The sequence below is a fragment of the Amblyomma americanum genome, chromosome 2, assembly GCF_052857255.1.
Source record: "Amblyomma americanum isolate KBUSLIRL-KWMA chromosome 2, ASM5285725v1, whole genome shotgun sequence".
Taxonomy (NCBI): domain Eukaryota; kingdom Metazoa; phylum Arthropoda; class Arachnida; order Ixodida; family Ixodidae; genus Amblyomma; species Amblyomma americanum.
The window spans coordinates 53,926,018-53,948,247 of NC_135498.1; the positions used below are offsets into that span (position 1 = coordinate 53,926,018).

General features: G+C 46.8%; 3 protein-coding genes and 1 pseudogene across 3 annotated transcripts; 2 read left to right on the forward strand and 2 right to left on the reverse strand.

Moving 5' to 3' along the window:
* Positions 1–1,926: 1,926 nt before the first annotated feature.
* Positions 1,927–15,167, reverse strand: LOC144121266 (uncharacterized). The gene is made up of 3 exons (XM_077654385.1): positions 14,975–15,167; positions 14,842–14,897; positions 1,927–2,106 (listed from the first exon to the last, which is right to left on the reverse strand). The coding sequence occupies exons 1-3, from the start codon at positions 15,063–15,065 to the stop codon at positions 1,957–1,959; spliced, it is 297 nt and encodes a 98-aa protein (XP_077510511.1). The 5' UTR covers positions 15,066–15,167; the 3' UTR covers positions 1,927–1,956.
* LOC144121265 (uncharacterized) lies at positions 11,064–13,016 on the forward strand (annotated as a pseudogene).
* Positions 15,168–15,417: 250 nt separating the features above from the next.
* Positions 15,418–17,523, forward strand: LOC144121267 (TBC1 domain family member 20). Its single transcript, XM_077654386.1, has one exon. The coding sequence runs from the start codon at positions 15,588–15,590 to the stop codon at positions 16,884–16,886; it is 1,299 nt and encodes a 432-aa protein (XP_077510512.1). The 5' UTR covers positions 15,418–15,587; the 3' UTR covers positions 16,887–17,523.
* A 1,027-nt stretch (positions 17,524–18,550) lies between these two features.
* Positions 18,551–22,207, reverse strand: LOC144121270 (RWD domain-containing protein 4). Its single transcript, XM_077654388.1, has 7 exons — positions 22,078–22,207; positions 21,894–21,994; positions 21,739–21,819; positions 21,542–21,651; positions 21,287–21,332; positions 20,980–21,108; positions 18,551–19,651 (listed from the first exon to the last, which is right to left on the reverse strand). The coding sequence occupies exons 2-7, from the start codon at positions 21,915–21,917 to the stop codon at positions 19,487–19,489; spliced, it is 555 nt and encodes a 184-aa protein (XP_077510514.1). The 5' UTR covers positions 21,918–21,994; positions 22,078–22,207; the 3' UTR covers positions 18,551–19,486.
* Between the last annotated feature and the right edge of the window lie 23 nt (positions 22,208–22,230).

A 22,230-nucleotide genomic window follows, 5' to 3' on the forward strand; every position in this document is an offset into this window, starting at 1 on the left:
CTGGAGGTCCTAGTATTTCAAACGTTTTGTCCCGCTTCCAGCGCACTTCAAGGGTGACTATCGTGGGCACACGAGGAGTGCACTGGAAGCTGGACAAAACGTTTGAAATAGTGCACACAGTGTCCATTCATCAAGCAGAAAATTTCCTGTTCCACTCCCACTCCGCGTTCTAAAAGGATTCTCTCGACAGAGCTGCTTATCGCAAGCCGCAAAGCGAATACGTCCTTTGGTACTGTCTGCTATGCCATATCTGTTAATTTCATTTCAGTTCTGTGATAGCTGAAAATGAATCAAATTCCTAAGCTTAGCAGTTTTTTGAAGTCTGCTATATTGCTTGTTTAACGCAACAGCGTTAAGACTCCCGTTCTGCAGAAAATCTGGCGTCGTCGTTGGTTGTCAGTGAAAAATCCCCGGAGAAGCAACCTAGGTCACGTGGCCCTGTGGTGTCATCACAACCTGCCTATCAGACTGTGAGCGAACTAACCGCCGTGGCAAGCGGCAGCTAATGATTGGTCGAGGAGGGTAGCTCGGGAAAGACAACCTGCGTCACACAAGCCCCACCGATGGCAGCACCTGCCATCGCAGGGCAGTGGTGCATCTCTTATCCACTGCACTACTGCGCTGGGAGGGGTACGAGTACTCCCAGGGATCTAAGAACGTAAAGTCGAGACTGACCAATTCTGCATATATGGGCATTAACCCATTAATGCTATCGCATCATGCCCTTAAAGCAGAGCATAAGTGTCCCATTTTTTTGTTTCAGTATGACGGTCCCATAAGCAAGAGGCGTACTACAAAGTAGATCTAACTAGCACTTTGTAGGCGGTGTCACGTGGCTAGGAGCGGCCGTCAGTTTCTTTTAAGATGCATGCCCCATATAACCTTACGTGTGTTGTGGCATACAATATCGGAACATTACATCAGCTCAAAGATGATGCAACGTTACCCCGAGTATTTCACAGCCAAGACATTGCAGCAAATGTCTTTTGACGCTGCAAAAACAAGAGTATAGGCAGAATAAGCCATGGATTTGTACCAAATGCAAAAGTTGCAAATCTGAATGGAGTTGACCTCATCGTACCTTTTAAGGGGAGTTGCATTTGAGAGTAGCGCATGCGCCAAGGCCGTGCATGTAGCGGGCAGCTCGCAGCAGTGGACTGGCATTGCAAAAAATATTAAAATGACCCTTTGCCACCAATGCTTCAGTCCGTTCAGTACATTGAGTTACAAGTAGGCAAAAAATACAAAGAACGAACACTGGTCATTATACTGTGTGGCAAAAAAATACAGCTACGTATCACCCCCCGCCCCAAAAGTCTTCTCCAAAGAGCCCGTTCACAACAATATTGGTTAAGACCAGCCAACAACTCCAGCTACCTTAAGCAGTCTGCTCTCGTGTTGCTGTTGCACAGCTGCAGCCACCTCATTCAGCTGCAGCTATGAAACAGCAACACGAGAGCAGACCTGCCAAAACAACACACATGCGGCTTTCAATTCACAGCGAATGTCCTCGGTCTTTCCTCTCGTTTTTTTTATTTAGCACACTTGCCTAATGGCATTTTTTGGTTCTGCTGTGTACTATAGAAAATCATGCAAGGTACTCTCGTGCAGAACCGGAGAAGGACACAGAAGGTTCCTGCTCCGGTTGTTGTCGGTCAGGCACATGGAGAAATCCTCCTGCCTTGTCGCCGTTAGTCCCACTTCATGTAAAATCCATGTTTCCTTCAAGCATTTGTCCCAGCAGAAGTCCACGTAAAAGGGCTTCAAGGCCACCGATTGCTTGATATCATGCTCTCTTATTGTTCTTACCTTTGTCTTCAGAGAAGCTGGAAGCTTTTTTTGTTCAGCCTCCTGAACCTATAAGAAGGGCGTCGACCACATAGCAGGCGGCATGCAGCTATGCGAGTGATGCGCCAACCAGACACATAGCGTGCGTGCGCCATCGAGGGGCAGCTTTTATTTCTTGCCCTTCTTGCCCCGCTTCTTCTTGCTGCCTCCGGCGGCGGAAGGCGTGGCCCCCGTGGTCGTCGCGAACGGCTTCCCTTCGCTGGTGGCCCTCGATCGGAGCTCCTGCTCGATGTTCTTCCGGATAGTTTTTTCAAGGGCCTGCAATGGGTACACGCACCAATAAGGCACACAAGCGATGCATGAAGCAGCAACAAATTCAAGATATTACGACCAGAGAGAGAGAGCGATGAAGAAAAGGAAGGGAGGTTAACCAGGAGAAGGCAATGGTGTGCTCCCAACGCGACCATCGATTTAAAGAAATGGTGGTGGCGGTGGTGGTAACTTTGGGGTATTGAGGGGAGGGGATACCGGATGCGGGTTATGTTGCCCTTAGTTGTAAGATCACTCTTGACGTCCAGGGGGAGGGGAAGGGAGGATGTGGGGGTGGGGAGGGGATGATGCAGTGCTCGTGTCGCAGAATATCCAGTGTCAGGTGGGCCACCTAGGTCGCGTATTCTTGTGATGTAATCACAACCTGCCCACTGGATTATGAGCAAACTGCGCACCGTGGCAGATGGCAATAAAATAATGATTGGTTGCTACAGACTGCTCGGCAAGAGCAACCAGAGTCCCACAAGCACCACCGGTGGCAGCGCCTGCCATCGCAGGGCAGTGGCGCATCGCTTAACCACTGCACCAGGAGAGGTATGAGGACTTCTAGGGATCTATAAATGAGTTGTATCTGACTATATATATCTCTAGAGCGAAAGCGACAGCCGCACTCCAATGTACAGTCTCTCCTCATCTTGCTAACCGACATGGAGGAAGGGAAGAATTTAGGAGAAGCTGTTATGTCACTTTTTTTTTTTTTTGCAGCTGGATGAAAGGGCACCTTCTCACTAGCTGACTTCTGTCTCAGTGTGCTTGCGCATGCGCAGACGACGATGAAGCACGTGAATTTGTACATCTAGTGCGACCACCACCAGGGGGGGGGGGGGGGGGGGCTTTCTAGTTTCTGTATGCAATTCTTAATCTAATTAGGTTTAGGACGCGTAGGGAAGACGAAAGTGTTCCCAAACACTAGATGTCGCCAACATGAGAGTAAATGACACTGTCAAGATGGCCGCCGAATCCTGGGCCTCAAATCTGCCGAAAAAAATAATCGCCTCTGCCATGCGGTGTTGCCTTAAGAGAAAATGACACAAAAGTGCGGCTGCAATACTGGGCACGTGAAAAAAGCAGGAATGCCTACTGAATTGTTAACTATGTGCAACAAATGCTCAGCCGATTTCGGAGAAACCGGCCTGGCCCATTTATATTCGGTGAAGAAAGCTGCCGGAACAAAGAGGCCACTTTTTTCAGGACAGGTAATCAGGCTTGAAGACAGCCAATTTTCGCCCCTCTTTTTGAAGGGGCAGAGTGCTGTGCAAGCTGATGACATGTTACAAAACACAGCTAGAAAAAGCAGACACACAGTGCTAGAAAGAACCACTTTATTCCACAGAACAAATCATGAGATCAGCAGATCTTTCATCATGTTGACCAAGGCAACATGAAAGAGATGACACAAACGCTGTACCACCTTGTCCCTTTTAAATGCGTTAGCTCTTACTACTCACATTCGAACGTTTCTTGTCCGCCCGAGATTTCAAGATGGCAGCCGGTCATGCGATCAAATTGCGGCAGAATCGTGCAAAATCTGACTCCACATCACGTGACCGCTCGTGCGCAGTTGTCAGGCAAGCATGGCGGCCGGTTTTCCCTAAATATGTTCCGCTAAATATGTACCGTCTAAGTGGGTGCCGCGACAGGTGCCACTTGGGGTCGCCATTGGTGACAAAATTGTGGCCGTTTGGGGCAGAGGGTTCGGAGTGGTAGCAAACGAATCGGCACGATTTAGCGCACTAAGTTGTTAGTCGGGTTGAAGCCTGGTGTGGGTGAGCGATTCGTACCGACAACCTTTGGTCCTCGAAACTAATGAGGGGCGACCTTCGGACGGCCGTGGGGGGCAAACCAGTGGTCGCAGAGGGATGCGGGTGGTACCAAACGAATCGTGGTTTTGTGATGTGCACGTTTTTATCCGAATTTGAGATGTGGGAGTGAAATTCAGATATAACGAATTTAAGCCAAATGATCAGGCAGGCTTTCGTAAAGGATATTCCACAATTGATCCTATTCACACTATCAATCAGGTGACAGAGAAATGCGCAAAATACAACCAACCCCTATATATAGCCTTTATTGATTACGAGAAAGCATTTGACTCAGTGGAAACCTCAGCAGTCATGCAGGCATGCAAAACCAGGGTGTAGAAGAGCCTTATGTGAAAATACTGGAAGATGTCTATAGCAACTGCACAGCTACCATAGCCCTTCATAAAGTCAGCTATAAAAATCCAATAAGGAAAAGAGTCAGGCAAGGAGACGCGATCTCGTCAATGCTATTCACCGCCTGTTTACAGGAGGCATACTGAGGCCTGGCTTGGGAACAGTTAGGGATAAGAGTTAATAGAGAATACCTTAATAATCTGTGATTCGCTGATGACATTGCCTTGCTGAGTCACTCAGGAAATGATTTGCAAAGCTTGATCAATGAGTTAGACAGGCAAAGCAGAATGATGGGTCTAAAAATTGGCATGCAGAAAGCCAAAGTAATGTTCAACCGTCTAGCAAAGTTCACAATTGGTAGCAAGGTGCTGGATAAGGTAAAGGAATATGTCTACTTAGGGCAGATAGTGACCGCTGAACCGGATCATGAGAGGGAAATAACTAGAAGAATAATAATTGGGTGGAGCACATATGGCAGGTCCTCTCTCAGATCATGAATGGCAGTTTACCAATATCCCTCAAGAGAAAAGTATACAACAGCTGTATCTTATAGGTACTCACCTACGTGGCAGAAATGTGGAAGCTAATGAAAAGGGTTCAGCTCAAGTTAAGAACAATGCAGCGAGCTATGGAAAGAAAATGATAGTTGTAACGTTGAGAGACCGAAAGCAGGCAGAGAGGGTGAGGGAACAAACGCAGGTTAATGACATCCTAGTCGAAATCAAGAGGAAGAAATGGGCTTGGGCAGGGCATGTAATGTGAAGAACCACTGGTCTTTAATGGAGTGGATTTCAAGAGAAGGCAAGCGTAGCAGGGGGCGGCAGAAGGTTAAGTGGCCGGATGAGATTAAGAAGTTTGGAGGCATATGGTGGGTGCAGCTGGCAAAGGACAGAGTTAAATGGAAAGACATGGGAGAGGCCTTTGCCCCGTAGTGGGCACAGTCAGGCTGATGATGATAATGATGATGATAGCATAGGTGAAAACAACACAGCTAACGCTCTACATTTGATTTCACATTCGCGAATCATTTTTTTTTACTGGCTTGGGTTTTCCATTGTAACGAACCTTTAATGGTACGTGCTCTGCGCTATTCCAATAATTTGCGCCAAATTATGCAGCCCTGCAGTGCTTTGTTTCTTCGTATATCAATTTCAACGCGGCCCATGGCCCATGTACTTTGCATTCGCTATGCCACAAAAATAGCATGCCTGTTCAAAACAAAAAATGACACGCTTGTGATCCATCAATACAGATATTTCATGACCGCGCAGTTGGTAGCTTTGAATGCCTTCAACTCAGTACTTTATATTCGGTTTCTTGTTTTGCTCATTTAGCTGTTTTAAATTATTACACTATGAAAATCATTTATTGTAAAGAGGAGGACAGTTGAGATCCTGTGTCGACTGCGCCAGTTGAGTTTCCCCTTCCGGTGGCGATGAGAGGAAACTACTTGATGATGAAATCGGGGTTTCTTGATGACCCGGTGGTTCTACTCGCAAACATTCACATTACTCAAGGAAAGGAGAAGGTTAACTATTTATTTACAACATAGGTAAAAAAAACGAGAAGAAACAAAGCAAGGAGAAAACTATTTACATGACTAAATCGTGGATCAGACGAATTCAGCTCAACCCAGAGCTCAACCCGCTCAACCCAGAGCGCTTGGTTTTAAACCCTCTGTCTCCACCCTTAGCGGGGACAGCAACCAATAAGATAACAAACGACACCCCTCACCAATCAGTAATCAGGGAAAGGAAAATAAGGTTTCCGCCAACTAATCACAGATTGGGGAAAGACTGCTGATTAAACATTTGGGAAAGGAGAGGTTGCAATCAAATACACAAACAGCACAAACGCGACCACCCTCTCTCACGGCACCCACGGCCCAGCCGTTACCACTTTCCTATCTCTTTCGCACACGCGACAAAACGATCCCTAAAGTGTTTACAGAATACACCGCGCGAGATGAACACAGTCGTTACGGGAATAGTAGGTTTCCGGTCACTCGGCTAATACTCAGCCGTATGCCCCCGAAACCTCGTCAACCCCTTAACAACCACATGTCGACAGCTGTACATGGTTAGCGTTTTTCCCGGAGGGTCATCCCCGTGACGGCGCGGCATAAACGAGGCCGTCCGCCGCACGAAGGGGAGGCAGGGACAGGACGGGCCCCTTTGTTGGGGACTTCCGACCCCACTGGAGCGGCCTTCCTTGAGAACACAAGACCAACGAGTTCGCAGAAAGGTCAGCGAACTCCACACCTCCCAACCAAGAATGTCACGCGGACACTTGCTGTCAGTGTGACATTAAAGTCCGGCCACAAGGTTCCAAGCAGCACTGTGCACACACATACACAGCCTCAATTCGTTCCGTGCACACAAGGTTAGGACACCAATCTGCACATTCCAGAATTCACCATGTCAGATCGGTGCACTAAATTGGCAGAAATGATTTCTAGCCGCCTACATCTCGAAACAGAAGCTTATGTTTGTTTTTAGCTTCGTCAATAAGATTGGACCAAAATTCCAATTTATCCAGCACGGCGCCGGTTGTGAAGGCTACCGCCGCTATCAGATCTCCCTTGTCGCTTTTTTCAAAATTAATAGAGCTTACAGACTCCCCACGGGCCACGAAGGCTGCTGTTGGTATTGCGTCTGCATTCGCCCTTACTTTGAATTTTAGAATAGGGTTGGGCCTGTCATCGGCAACTTGACCTACACTTTGACATGCAGTTTCCGGCAGTGCTAGCTGTTTCCAGCGTTGACAGCCGGCGTTCTCCTCAAAGAAAAGCATGCACTCATTCGTTATCGTTTTACGATCACCTTCGCCACCTTGCTTCCACACTTCTACTAATGGGGCAGGTTGCTCCATGTGGAAACCTACAGGAATGGAGGCATTGCCCGCATCCACCAGTTTCCTATGTGCTGCGAAACTCTTTGCAGCTGCCCCTGTCAGCTCCCAATCTGATGCAGAAACATTTGTAGCTTCCGGATTTGCCTGAAGCTCCACTGAAGCCTCGAGTCTGTCTCGAACAGATTCGTGCGATATTCTGAAACGCTCATCGAAATCTGAGCTCTGATGTTCTTCATCTGGCTGGTCCCTTTCTGGCTGCTCTAGTAGTGAGTGTGTTTCCGATGTTACTAGCTGCCCTACACCTTCAGCTAGATCTGTCAGCGCGCACAGTGTCAGCACCAGCTGGCAAAACAACTCATCTTTGGCGGCTAGATTACTATCGACTGCAAAGAGCGTTCTCACAATCAGGTCCGCCTTCTCCCCGTCCTCGACCCTTGATGCTGCGTCAGAGTTAACGCACACTGGCTGGGGCGCGATGCTGAACTCTTGTTCGCAAGCAATACACTGAAGTGTCTCCTGGGTCTGGTCTATATTGGGTTGATCTGACAGCATGTTCGTCACAGGAGTGACTAACACTCCTATGCCTATCTCTTCTGGCACGACACACAAGGTTAGGCCCTGCTGTCTAACCGCTGCAGCTGTCAAAGCTGTAGTCATCGGCACACACGTCAGATTAGCGTCCACTACCTGGAGAACCGCACCTTCCTGTTTTGTTTCTTCAGAGCATTCACCCCTAGAAAGTGACTGAATCTGTTCTCCTGGTAACATTATTTCAGTCCCTGAATCCACACAGGTTTCAGAACTCTGACCTTCGGTATGCAAGTCACCGCATGCCAGATCCTCTGTCCCATCTGGTTGACTGACCTTATTAACAGTCATCTCCGACTGGGAATGTAGCTTATCAGGCGCCAGTATCTCTTCCTGAGCTACTAGTTTGCACACATCTGTCCTCACCGCGGGAACATCTTGTTTTTGCTTTGCAATTCGGGCAGTCAATCATCAAGTGTCCAAATTTCATGCAGGTATAACATTGAACTGCTGCGAATAAGACCTCGCTATCAACTTTCGTCCCCTGCCTTAACTTCAATTGCATCTGTGCAAGTTTTTTCTTTTCTAGTTCAATTTGGAGTTTCAAATTTTCAATTTCACTCAGCTGTTCAGCCTAATCCTGCTCAACACGTCGCATCCTGCCCTCCTGATCATACCGTACGGCAGCCATCTCCGTTTTCCGTGCTATCGTTTCTAGCACTAAACACTACACCAACATGGTGAATTCGGAGAAAGCAGAAAGGTCTCCTACCTTCCTGGTTGCTTGCTGCCCCGGTGATCTCGTCGTCCTCAGTGATGACGACAGGCTCCTCGATGCCAACGACTTGAGCTCTGGATCTCTCAGTAGCTCGCTGACTTCTGCCTCGTTTGACTGGCCTGACTTGGTCTCCTGGTTACTTTTCAGCAGCACGCTGACTCGAACCCTTTCGAGGTAGACGCCTGGTTCTTTTCAGCAGCTCGCTGACTCGAACCTTCGATGGTTTGTTGTTGCCCGGCTCCTTCAGCTCCTCGCTGACCTGAGTCTCCGACGTCCACTCGACCACGACCAGTGATCCTGAAGCTCTCGACGTCGCCTTTCGACGCAGCTTCACGTTTTCTCCTTTAGGACAAACAGCTTGTCCACCGACTTGTTCTTCTCACCTTCCATCCAATGCCTTGAGTAGAAAGAAGTTGCGATCCTGTGTCGACTGCGCCAGTTGAGTTCCTGTATCGACTGCGCCAGTTGAGTTTCCCCTTCCGGTGGCGATGAGAGGAAACTACTTGATGATGAAATCGGGGTTTCTTGATGACCCGGTGGTTCTACTCGCAAACATTCACATTACTCAAGGAAAGGAGAAGGTTAACTATTTATTTACAACATAGGTAAAAAAAACGAGAAGAAACAAAGCAAGGAGAAAACTATTTACATGACTAAATCGTGGATCAGACGAATTCAGCCCCTGCTCAACCCAGAGCGCTTGGTTTTAAACCCTCTGTCTCCGCCCTTAGCGGGGACAGCAACCAATAAGATAACAAACGACACCCCTCACCAATCAGTGGTCAGGGAAAGGAAAATAAGGTTTCCGCCAACTAATCACAGATTGGGGAAAGACTGCTGATTAAACATTTGGGAAAGGAGAGGTTGCAATCAAATACACAAACAGCACAAACGCGACCACCCTCTCTCACGGCACCCACGGCCCAGCCGTTACCACTTTCCTATCTCTTTCGCACACGCGACAAAACGATCCCTAAAGTGTTTACAGAATACACCGCGCGAGACGAACACAGTCGTTACAGGAATAGTGGGTTTCCGGTCACTCGGCTAATACTCAGCCGTATCTCGTGCGCCCCCGAAACCTCGTCAACCCCTTAACAACCACATGTCGACAGCTGTACATGGTTAGCGTTTTTCCCGGAGGGTCATCCCCGTGACAGCGCGGCGTAAACGAGGTCGTCCGCCGCACGAAGGGGAGGCAGGGACGGGACGGGCCCCTTTGTTGGGGACTTCCGACCCCACTGGAGCGGCCTTCCTTGAGAACACAAGACCAACGAGTTCGCAGAAAGGTCAGCGAACTCCACAAGGACGTTTCAGAAATATCTCATAATCCCCAAATGTTGACCTTCAAAACAACTCGAGCTGGACGTTTTCCAAGCTGGTTTCGGCGTCAAGTTCACTTCCCAGTAATCCGAATCAATGCAGCAGTTTCCAAAAATTCTTTTGAAGCGAAGCGTTCAAATACGCCATTTTTTTTCTTTTGATGCAGAACACAAGTCTGGCGAAGTAAACGCCAAACGGTAGGGTCGGCTTGCACGTGCACACTCGCATTTCTTACTAGCACGAATTGAATTAGAACGCTTCCCAGACAACACCAAACATCCTGAGGACGTCCTCAAATGGTCCAAACGTCCTCGGGGCCTCTAAAACATCCTCAATATGTCCTCATAATGTCCCAGGTTGGATTGTCCTCAGAACGTTCGCAGAATGATGTTCTCAGGTCATACCAGCGGCTTCGTGGTCCTCAAAATGTCATTTTGAGGACATATGTTTGTGAACACGCATGCATGAAAATTATCAGAAAAATAATGCTTGTGTGTGTGTGTGTGTGTGTGTGAAATTTGATTTCTAAGCATTTACTTCCATTAAGTTTTATTTGTGATGCATTACTGCGACGGCGCTCTGAAGTTTTATCCCATTGACAGTATGCATGCAGTTTTTTTCAACGACAGCGCGCTTAGACCGCAAATTGCTGCACGCGGAAACGAGAGAAACCACCGCCTTTAGGTGACTACCGCGCATGCACGATTGTTCTAACTGCAGCCCAGAGAACGCTTGCTGCGTGCCAACGACAGAGAAAAAAGCTTGAGGTGCGGTTTCGGTAAGGCTCGTGCAACGCCGTATTCAGCCACCCGCATCGCTGCTGGTTCATGTCCTGAGAAAATCGATGAGTTCTGGTCTACCGTAGTTGTGATTGCCGTTTTTTCATGTGACGACGCTATCGCGCACAATTAAAGCTTCTGCAAATCGTTTTCCTTCATGCAAGGCTACGTGTTGTACGCAATGCCGCTAGCTTTTCCTTTGGCGAAGGAGCACGATTTTAGCCCGATCACGGAAAGCGGGCTTGAATCCGGGGGCCCGTCTGTGTGTTGCTGGGTAGGCAAATTACAGTGTTTTTTATTTCAGTAAAAAATGTTCTTTTTCACAAAGTCAATCGTTCCGCAATATTTATTGCCTCTTAACATCGCATCGCACGATCAACATCATCATTACCGTGTGTTGCCGCTTCTCGTTTAAGCCAAGCCAAGCCTGCATCCGCAACGTCGTGATCGATCACCGTGACGGCGAAGCACGCACGCTACTCGCACGTGCGTGTTATTCCGCGATGGATGCCTCTCAGAAAAGTGAGTGACGCCTTTTAGATTTGCACGATGTCAACGGAAAGTCGTGCGCGAAAGTTTCGCCGCACTAGGAAAAGACGGGTTGACGTTAGCCTGCAGCTCCCCGCGTGTGCCGAAGCTGGTGCTGATCCATTGTCAGAACAGTGCAGCCAGCTTCAGCGTGATGTGTGTGTGACCGAACGTTTTGTGCCCGATACTGAGGATGTGCCGACCCCAGACCTCACAAGTCAAGATGCTGAAGCTGGGACCTCATCGGTTTTTGTAGATTTAAGCTCCGATCAGGACCTTTGTCCTCAGGTTGACGGCAGGTTTGATTACGAAGCCGATCATGAACGCGCTGACGAGGACGTAGCGACTTTCCGCCACCAGCTTCAAACTTGGGCAGTGGAGTCTGGGTCATCGCATGCTGCTGTCACGTCACTTTTGAAAGTGCTCCGCAGCCACAAGTGTTTTTCTTCTCTCCCATCATCGGCGAGAGCGCTGCTACAGACACCGAAAAAATCGAATGAACTTTCCGAAATTTCGGAAGGCCAGTACCGCCACTTCGGTGTAGAAGCAGGAATACGGGAAATCCTGGGACAGTGTCGAGACCTGCCGCCGGAACTGAATATGACTTTTCATATTGATGGCCTACCATTATCGAAAAGTTCTAGAGGCCAGTTTTGGACAATTCTCGGCCGCATAAGCAACCTCAAGCATGCGGCACCATTTGTGACGAGTGTTTTCTTCGGTGACAGCAAGCCGAGAGATGCAAATGAGTTCCTATACAGCTTTGTTGAAGAGCTAAATGTTCTTTTATCTACAGGAATTGCTGTTGAAGCTTTCACAATACCTGTAAAGCTAAAAGCCATTGTGTGTGATGCGCCTGCAAAGGCATTTGTTTTGTGAGTCAAAAACCACACGGGCTATTACAGCTGCACGAAGTGCACTGTTAAGGGTGCGTACATTGAAGGAAGAGTCTGTTTTCCAAACATTAGCAGTGAGCTGAGAACTGACTGCAGTTTTAGGCAGAGGTCGCAGGAGCAGTATCATACTGGAAGCAGTATTGTAGAGCAGCTGCCAATAGACATTGTGAGGGATGTCCCGCTAGATTATATGCACCTCGTTTGCCTAGGCGTGGTGCACAAATTGCTTGTATTGTGGTTCCGTGGCCCGAAAGCTATAAGGCTTGGCAGCAAAGTCCGCATTGAACTGTCAGTGAGAAATGTCAAGGCCGCACCGTTTGTTCCTTGTGAACTTAACCGAAAGCCTCGTAGCCTCACAGATCTGGATCGCTGGAAGGCCACAGAGTTTCGTTTCTTTTTGCTGTATGGGGGACCCGTGCTCCTGTCATCGCTTCTTCCATCACAGATGTATGAGAATTTTCTAGCTTTGCATGTTGCTATTACCATTCTTTCAATGCCTAATGGCACAAAAAGTGAAGTGCAGTATGCAGGGCAGCTTCTGAACCATTTTGTTAAAGGCTTTACGAAGATATATGGCAAGGAGCATGCTTCGCACAATGTGCATGGACTATGCCATCTGGCATCCGATGTTGAGCACCTGGGGCCATTGGATTCATGGAGTGCGTTCCCATTTGAGAACCACATGTTTGCTCTGAAAAGACTGCTCCGAAAACCAGAGCGACCACTTGAGCAGCTCTCTAACAGACTATCACAGCAAGGAGCTGTACTGAAGGAGGCTCAGCAGATGCCAAACTTCCCACTGCTCACTGGACAACATGAGTCTGGGCCCCTTATTGCTCCATGTCAAGGGCCTCAGTTCAAAAAAGTGAAGCTGCCAGGCAGTGTAGTCCTTGCCCCTGGCAAGAGGACAGCTGCTGCATTCTGCAAGATGGATCTATAATTGTCATCGAGAACTTTGCACATCTGCCAACTGGAGCACCTTGCGTTTAGGAAGAAAGTTCATTCAGCTCGAGGACCTGTACTCCTCTCCATGCCGATCATCAATGCTTGGCATATATAGAGCATCACAACTGTCTAGTCTGCGTGCCTGGCCACTAGAGAATGTTTCACGCAAAGCTTTGAAACTCTTTTTTAAACGCGATGCCATTATTTTTCCCCTCTTTCATTCAGAAATATCAGCATAACTGACTGTACAAACCATGAGTTTATGCCACAGTGGCAGAAGCTGAAGGCTTTTTCTATGGCGGGTGGCATGTTATCTTTTTCCAACTCCAAATGGATGCTTTCAAGCAGTATCTCTCATCATTGCATTTCAACTTGGCCAGTACTATTTATGTGTGCTACAGAATTATTGGCGGGATTTTATTAAATTTTACTGAGGGTTTTCTCAGTTTTCTGGTTCATGTCAGTGGGGCATTTGTACACAAAAGACGAGAAATTCTCTATTTACTTTAGGAAATGTGTGAAAGAGAAATGTAATGCTTGCTGAGGGGCTAGTTGGTGCATATTTTCGTAAAAGGACCTAGTGCCAAAACAGACAGCATGCAGTAAGAGAGAAGGAACAAGCGCTTGTCTTGTATTGTTTGCTGCCTGTTTTGGTGCGGAGTCCTTTTATGAAAACATAAATGTAAAGAGGAAGGGAGTGAATAGCTTAACGAAATGATCGACTGACCAGTTCACCTATGGCTGATTTTTTTCCTTTCCTGCGCCTGCGCATTTGTCATTTTTTCCAAGTATTTATTTCGCTCTCGCACGAAATACACTCAGTTGTTAGTCAGCGCTCGAGTTTGTCTTTCTTGTCCTGTGTGTTTTCTTTTGCACTGTTTTCCCTCTGAATATCTCACCAGCTTGCCCAACAACACACCTTGATATGGCTGGATGTTTGTGTGCCTTTCTTCCCAAATATACACTTTACTTATGTGCAAGTATTTATTATTTGCATGAATTATTTCCTTTTTGGATGCACAACATGCAAAATAATAACATGATTTGCCTGTGCTCCGGTGCTCTACTATGTTTGTTTTGGTTTTGTAAATGTGTGTCCTCATAAATGCATATTCTATCTCTGATTTTCCATCTCTATTTCTGTAGGCACCACAGAAGACAGTCGCAGCTCAGAAGAGCAGTAAAGGAGCCCGTGAAGCACACCGAGATAACACCAAATGGCAGCAAGCAGCTGAGGAATTTAATGAATAAATTATTTGCACAAAATTTTCGCGTTTTTTTATGCAGCTTGACCAGTTATAACCTCCTCAGAATGTACTCAAAACATCAGAAATTGTCCTTTTGAGGCTATTCTGAGGATGTCCTGAGGCCGGACATGAGGACCTTTCTAGTACATCTTGAGGACCATTTGAGGATGTCCTGAGGATAAAGAATGTCCTCAAAAAAACATCCTCAGTATGTCCTCAGGATATTTCAGTGTTGTCTGGGTTCCCTCGCTTTTGTGCTAGAACTTGTCACTTCAAGTAAAGTACTCTGCTTCTTACGAAATAAGCTCCGAGATGTTAAATATCTTTAATATCGACCTGGCCAGCTAACCGAGCACGCGTTTGAAAGGCCGTTGAATGGAAATAGAAAAACATGCTACAGGTGATACCGCCGAACACCTAGAAGCCTCTGAAAGTTACGATGGCTATTCTATCAACGTTAGTTCCCAAAAATATGTATTTTTCACAGCACATGACACATCAACACGCGGACTGCCAATTGCAATGAACGCTAGCAGACGACGCGAGTGGACAACACCTATTCGACCGCAGCGCTGCCGCCGCGCCGTGCAAAAATGGCGAGGGCGCTGAAAACGCAAGCGCGACAACGCGCGAATGCGTAGCATTCCCGCTGAATAATAAAGGGCCACGTGCTTGCACTACAAAACTCACCACTTTTACTTGCTGCTTTGCGGTGATTGCTTTGGCTTTTTTTGGTGCAGCGCGAGCTGCAACAGAATAAAAACTACGTGTCACAGCAGTCGCGCCAAATGCGCACGTAGAGAACGTGCGTGTCGCGTCTTACATTTTGACACGCCCCGCAGGTTGGACTGGGCCGGTGTTCTCTTCGCATTTTTGGGAACCGACGTTTTCACCTTCAGCTTTCCTTGTGCCATCTCGGAACGAAGTGATTCACAACCTTCGTAGTACTTTTGGGGGTCAGTGAGGCCGCGCGTGCTTTCCTTTGTGCTGTTTTTGGACGCTAATTTGCGATGTCGATTGCAGTTGCCGCGGTAGCTGCAGGGCGCATGTCCACGTGGTTCCCGTTTCGTAATAGCATGAAGTCCTAAAAACATCTTATTAAAAAAAACAATTTATTTTTACATAATATCACAGCGACCCATGCCTTGTGTTGCTAGAGTGTAAATGTTTTGTTTTTAATCCAAAAATTGAGATGCATTTTTGCTAAATTCCGCTGCGCCGTTTCTTCCAGTCGTCAACGTTGTCGTTCGCTTCTCTGGTCGCTCTGGCTCATCTGTTTTCGTTCATCGGTTCGTGCGTCGAACTGCGGTTTGTTCCTTGTTCCTGTAACGTCAATGTAATCTTGTCTCAGGAAAGCAGCGCACACGGAAGTGTACCGCGTTATTAATACAGCTATTTGGGGGCACGAAAACGACGTGTCGTGCCTTCGAACAGGCATGAGCAGCGGTGTCTGCCTAGCTGAACGGCCGGAAGAACGCCTGGGAGAGTGTGCGCCATCGCCCAAGCGGATCCAGGTCCTATCCGAAACTGGATTTGACCAGGCGCCCGAGCAGATCATGGTGGCCCCAGAGGAGGACCTGCCGGAACACGAGCGAGCCTACCAGAGCGAGGCCGAGACGACCGAAGACAAGGATGCCGAGGTCAAGCACGAGAACGACGACGGTGTCGACTGGGCGCTGGTGTCCCGAAAGCGCCGTTTGATCGAACGCTCGCTCGCCGATGGGAGCACGGTGGGTCTGAAGATGGCCGCTGTGGAAGTGGGGGGCTTGGTTTGTGACGACTACCGGCGTCTCGTCTGGCCGCGCATCGGCGGCGTCAACGTGTACGAAACGTCGCCGCGTCCCTCGCTCGCAGAGATCGAGCAGCACGCCTACTACCAGCAGGTGGTGCTCGACGTGAAGCGCTCGCTCAAGCGATTCCCGCCTAGTATCGCGGAGGGCCAGCGTATTGCGCTTCAGGATCGCCTTGTGTTTATGATCATGCGCGTTCTGATGAAGAACCCCGAGTTGCACTACTACCAGGGCTACCATGACATCTGCGTCACTATCCTGCTTGTTCTGGGCGAAGAAGTGGGCTTCCTTCTAGTCGATCGCCTCTCGTGCTCCAACCTTCGTCGTTTCATGGACAAGACCATGGCACAGACGGCCGATATGCTCGAACACATCTACCCTCTTATCGGCCACGAAAGCCCGGAACTGCGGGATTTCCTGGACAGGGCGCAGGTTGGAATCATGTTCTGCCTCAGCTGGGTCATCACCTGGTTCGGTCACGTGCTCGCCGACTACGACACTGTGGTGCGCCTTTTTGACCTCTTTTTGGCCAGCCACCCCTGGATGCCAATCTACCTTTCCGCTGCGGTGGTTCTGCACGCCCGCGAAGAGATTCTAGCACTCGACTGCGACTTGGCCCCTGTACACAGCTATCTGTCGCGGCTGGTCGAAGGCGACCTGCCCTTCGAACAGCTCATCGTACAAGCACGACAGCTGATCGAAGACCACCCGCCGTCGAAACTCCTGACGGAGCTAGCGCACACCAGGGGACAGCGCAATGAACATGTGCGACCCATCGCGTCCTTTCGAAACCGCGGAATGCTGTGGCGCTGCGCGCGTTATGCAGGTGCGCTGGTCGCTGCCTCAGGCACTTGGAAAGGGGCTCTGACGGTCGCCGCCACTGCCGTGCTCATTGCAGTGTGGTACCAGGCCTACCGAAAAAATTCGCAATTGGCCTGGTTCTGAAGATGGGCAAAACTGTGTCGGTAACCATTCCATCGGACCACACTGAATATTGTGACATGCCAGCAGCGACTTCTTCGACATTGCTTAAATTGTTCCTCGAGAATGTGTGTATTAGTCTCTACTCTTTACTAGTACATCCCTATGCTAAATGTTGATCTCTCTCATTGTTCCCAACTTGCCCTTACTGATGCCTACATTGATCAGTAGCTTTTGAAGTGCCTGAGCTGGATTCTTAGTTGGGTGGTATTACAGTTGTGGCTGCTATGTTCCTGTTGTGCAAACGTGGAGTTTTCAAAGTTGATTACTATATTCCATAACTGTGGCAGTTCCATTTCCCGCCGCTGACCCACTGCCCTACTGCTCACCTTGTATGCTTTTCGACGGCTACATTACTCCATGCTGCCACGAGTATGGTAATTAAAAGTTTTATGTAAGACCTACAAGCCCACTGCAGCTTTGCTTTCAAGCTAACGTCATTTCCCGCCTGAGCAAGTTTTGCAGATCTAATTATGAAACATGTACAGCCGTTGAGGAATAAGTCTCTTTAATCCTGCATATTTTCACAGATTTGCTGTGTGGCAAAAGCCTGAAACTGTATGCTCTCAGCATTGCATCAAAAATAAAGTTTTGTTCGTTATTTCCTTGCTACAATTAGAAAATTTTTCAATTCCCACACCTGGAAAATTTTGTTAGCCATAACACACAGCCTAAAAATGGTACCTCCACTTGCCTTAAAAAGGACTGATGAATATGCAACAGAAAGTTATGTCAGAAATGAGACCTTAGTTTACATTGACACAATGAGAACCAATATTACTGATAAAATGAGGCTTTCTGATTGGGCCAGAAGACTGGATAAATCTAGAAGCATTGTTCTGTGCTGAGGCTGTGGTACTGTATAGTTCCAGGTTGTGTTAACTGACTGCTTTAAATCTTGAAATGCAGGGCAATAGCTAATGGTGCAAGCAAAATGGGTATTACGTTCTGTGTTTTTCACGCCAGTAAACATCACAAAGCAGGCATAAGAAGATTTTTGCACCCATTGCCTCGAGCTTGTCTGAACATAAGTGATCTAGTGAAATCTTGATGACTTGAGGCTTTTGTGTAGGGGAAACTTACATTAACTTAAAAGGGGCACTGAAACACTTTCCGAACGTCGTAAATGAGCTTGCCCTATTGCTAGGTCATATGCTGATAAACGCACAAGCTAAAAATAGTTGCTGTACACACAGCACAGGATTTACAGTCTTGTTCAAGACTTCCTGTCACCTCCAGTGCCTGTGTCATCTCTCTACAATCCTTAATGTTCCTTACACACCACACTGTGCAGGTGGCAGGTTAAGCATAATCGCTGTACGCCATGACTGGCAAGTGCCAATGCGGACAACGCAGCAGGGAGAGTGAGCTTGACAAAGGCAGTAACTTGCACAACCAAACTCATAGTAACTCACTTATTCACATGGGGGAAAAAAGCAAAGCATTTCAGGCGCAACATCAAGAATTTTGTAGCGGAGAACAGACAGATTTCCAACTATTATGAATGATGAGAAAATGGAAAGCCCCAAGTGGCACCGAAGGGCAGCTTTTGATCATAAATCTGCTGTTGCCAAAAATGTCTTTTCAAAAGGTCCCCTATCATACTTAACAGGTAAAAGGCCTTTCAACACACCTTTAGGTATTTTTTTATATGTTTTTCAAGATTAAACACAGTTTCAGGCAGCAGATTTACTGACACAAAGATGGTATGCAGGCAAAAGGTCCTGACAAGTGGAAAAATTTTTGATGTAAACAAGGCTAAGATGCAAGCAAGGTACACAAAATGACATAGGTGGATGCTGTCTGTGTCGTTTCATGTCTCTCTCTTGCATCCTGGGCTTGTTCGCACTGAAATTCTTTGTTTTACTATTGCACCAACTAGCCAAAAAAAAATATATGTAGCTTCTGCAAGGACTTAAATATACCTTTACCCCTACTTAAGTCAAAATCACTAAGTCTGAGCACAAATTTAAAATTTAAAATTTAGTCACCACTGGTTAGACTTCTTACTGTAGGCTGACATGCTAGGTTTGCATAAATAGAAATGGCACAATACTACTTTGTGGCCATTTCAGCTACTTTAGGCATCAAATTTATTTCAATGAATACAAAATGAGGAAGCTGATTTTAAAAATATAAAAACCTCAGTGATTATCAGAACCCCAAATGTAATACTCCTAACAAGATGCATAGACAATACATAGCAGAGGGCTCGTTCCAGAACATACCTTTAGCCTCATTGCAAAACTCGTTAACATGTTGGAATATATAACATATTAAATATCCTAATATGCTTACATAAATGCAAAATTTTTGCTCCAAAATGGGCTGTTGCATTTTTCGCTGCAAAGCCTCTTAGTGAGTTTATCGCCTTAAAGCGTTCAGAGCACCAAATTTTAGGCTGTGATCTTAACATATGTGTGGTGTTGAGAAAAAAAGGCTATATTTTATAAATTCGGGTGGACTTGTACATGCCTCTCAAAATCATGTTTCTGGCACAGTGCACTGTATTACAAGGTTCACAATAGCTGTCGCTTGGTATGGAGTCTAAACGAAGCGTGCGGTTAAGACGCTGCTGATCCAGTTTGAGTGAGATGCTTGACAACATCAACCCAGTCATGACCCCTTGGTAGCTCTCCTGTAGGCAGTAGACGACCAGCGAGCTTGCGTTTCTGGTTTTTGCTCAGCTTTGGCTGCTTCGGTTCTTTTCTGGATGAAACCTGCAGCTCCTGAAAAACGGGTACAAAAAAACACTTGAGCTTTCTTTCTTGAAAATAACTGTTGCCAGCATAACAATTACACTTCCATTAAAAGTTCCTCTATACACAGCTATGCATCCAGGATGTGCCCAGGGTTTAAAGTCCCCTCTACTAAAGCAGAGAACCCCTTCCAGGTTTCTGTGCATTGGACACATGTGCATGCATGGATGCAACGAAAAGCAAATGGGGATATTTTTTTATTTAGAGAAGGAAAGTAATTGTGGGTTCATTTGGCCAGCAGATGTACAGGTGCCCACACAATTTTGTAGAATACAGAAGCCACAAACAAGCTTAATTTCTTTGTTGCCTGGTTGTATAGTCTAATGATGAGGGGTGCACTATGCATGTTGCACACACAAGTGCAGAGCATGCCCTTCAATACATGACTGTGCATTTGGGCAACCAGAACCTTTGGTGGTTTCTATGTTGCAAAAACTGTGATGTCTTCATGGACGTGCGCACTTACATATGCATGCAGACAAAAACAACAAGCGCACTTGAAAATATGAAAAACAAACAACATAGTTCAGAGCTCCAAAAGACAAGCTGGGAACTATCCTAAATTCATTAGATTTGGTGGCAAACAAAAATATGTAAAACTAACAGCACCCTGCTCACAATAAACCATACTACAGATGAAGCATGCCAGCTATAAGAGGAGTACCTGCCACTGTGCCCATTCTCAATTCAGCTCATGTCTTGAGTCAAATTAATACCTTGCCTATGGAAACTTTAGGATCAAACCACAGTCCACTTATACAGCAGGAATTTGTTTCACACACTGAAGGAAGAGGTGGTGGGCTAGGTCTCCTGTGGAAATCTGTGAAGAAGAGAGGGCATCTCTCTAAATTCCTGCCTAAGCCACTAATATGCCCTCAAAATCTTCTCAGTCATTTGCTATCCCAGCACTTTGTAGTGTTGCAAAATGATCAAAGGGGTCTAAATCGCTTTGATTTTCTTCGCAGTTCACGTTAGTGGTCTGGCTGCAGCCATGCCGGGCATTGTGGCAGTATCTTCATAACTGAACAAAACAAATGGTCAGCGCTAACAACCAGCGGTGACTACTGTGTGGGACTGTGGAGCATAGAAAGTGGATATAATGTGGACAAAAAATTTGTCACCTAAAGAACTGAAAAGCAAGACTCTAGACTTTAACACTTCCGTACATAAAAGTAGCAAACACCAGAGAGAACATGCAAACAGTGTTTTTCAGGCACATGCAAAGCCTAATGGCATGCCACAGCTTGTTGGAACTCTCTGCAGAGAAGATGGATAACCAGCCATATGAAAAAAACTACCTTTGGCTGCTCTTCCTCAACTTCTGCAGTTGGCAGCGTCTCTGGCTGTTTTTCTGTGAGTTCATCTGCATGCTCCTTGATCCACTCAAGAAGTGTGTATGTCATAGGGGTTCCCAGTTCCAACTCTGCCTGAAGAAAAAACACAGAACAGACACATGACTTGCTGAAAGTTCGGAGGACACTACTACAGTCCTTATCACTTCATTTAAAACTTGTACATCACTCCCATGCCAGACTAAGAAACGCCGAATGCATTCAAATTCCAGATGCACAAAACCAAACGCAAAAGGCAGCGCTACGTTCTCACCTGCTCTCTGAGCGCTGTTACAACTGTCTCTTTGACCTCGCCAACTCTGCGACAAAATAAGTGAATGTAAACGTTAATTACACGAACGCGAAGCTAGAAAAAGAAAACCACGAGATTGAGCGGACACAAGACAGATCACATACCAGCTGAAGAACAACGAAATCATATACTTGTAGAGTAAAACTAGACTTCAAGGAAACAGCTCACTCTTGCGTAAATAACGACGTGTACTGGCTCCACGACAAGAATACTTACAAGTGTTTGTTATAGAAGGTGTCCATATTAAATACTGGAAGCACGTTTGGGTACTTCTCTGGCCAACTGATCTCAATGAGGAACGACTTGTGGGTGCCATGATCACCAATCTAACCGTTGGGAAACAATAACAATAAGCTACTGTGAGAACGAGAAAGCTGAAACTGTTCTTGAGTTCAACCAGCACGCCTACTCACTTTGTACTGAAACACTGTGTCGGATAACCTCTTGAAGTTCTCGTCACCATCGTATATAGAGAGCAAAACTTCCGCCTCTTCCTGAAATATTGGAATAGAAAGAATTTAAGCTCAGTGAGTAAGAAAATAACAGATGCCTCAACACCGCAACATACCGCTTGTAGCTCCTCAGCCGACATCGCCGCACGACGACGTTGTTTTTTTGGTTTGCCACAGTAGGCAAGACACAGTCCCGGCAGATTGTAAGGTATATTTCCTTTAAACAAAGATCAAACAGCGATAAATATGCAGGCTAAAGCGGGACGCTTAGATTTCATCTCGCTTCACAGATGATCTTACATGTCACTTGTTTCTTTCAAAGGGCGCGGCCATCTTGTATTTTACACCACTGTGCGGTGAGAGCAATAAGCAAAAGTTCAAGTTTGTGTATAAAAAGCTCTAGTCGACAAACTTCACCTTAGTCACCAATTATTATATTATATCAGCGCTTTC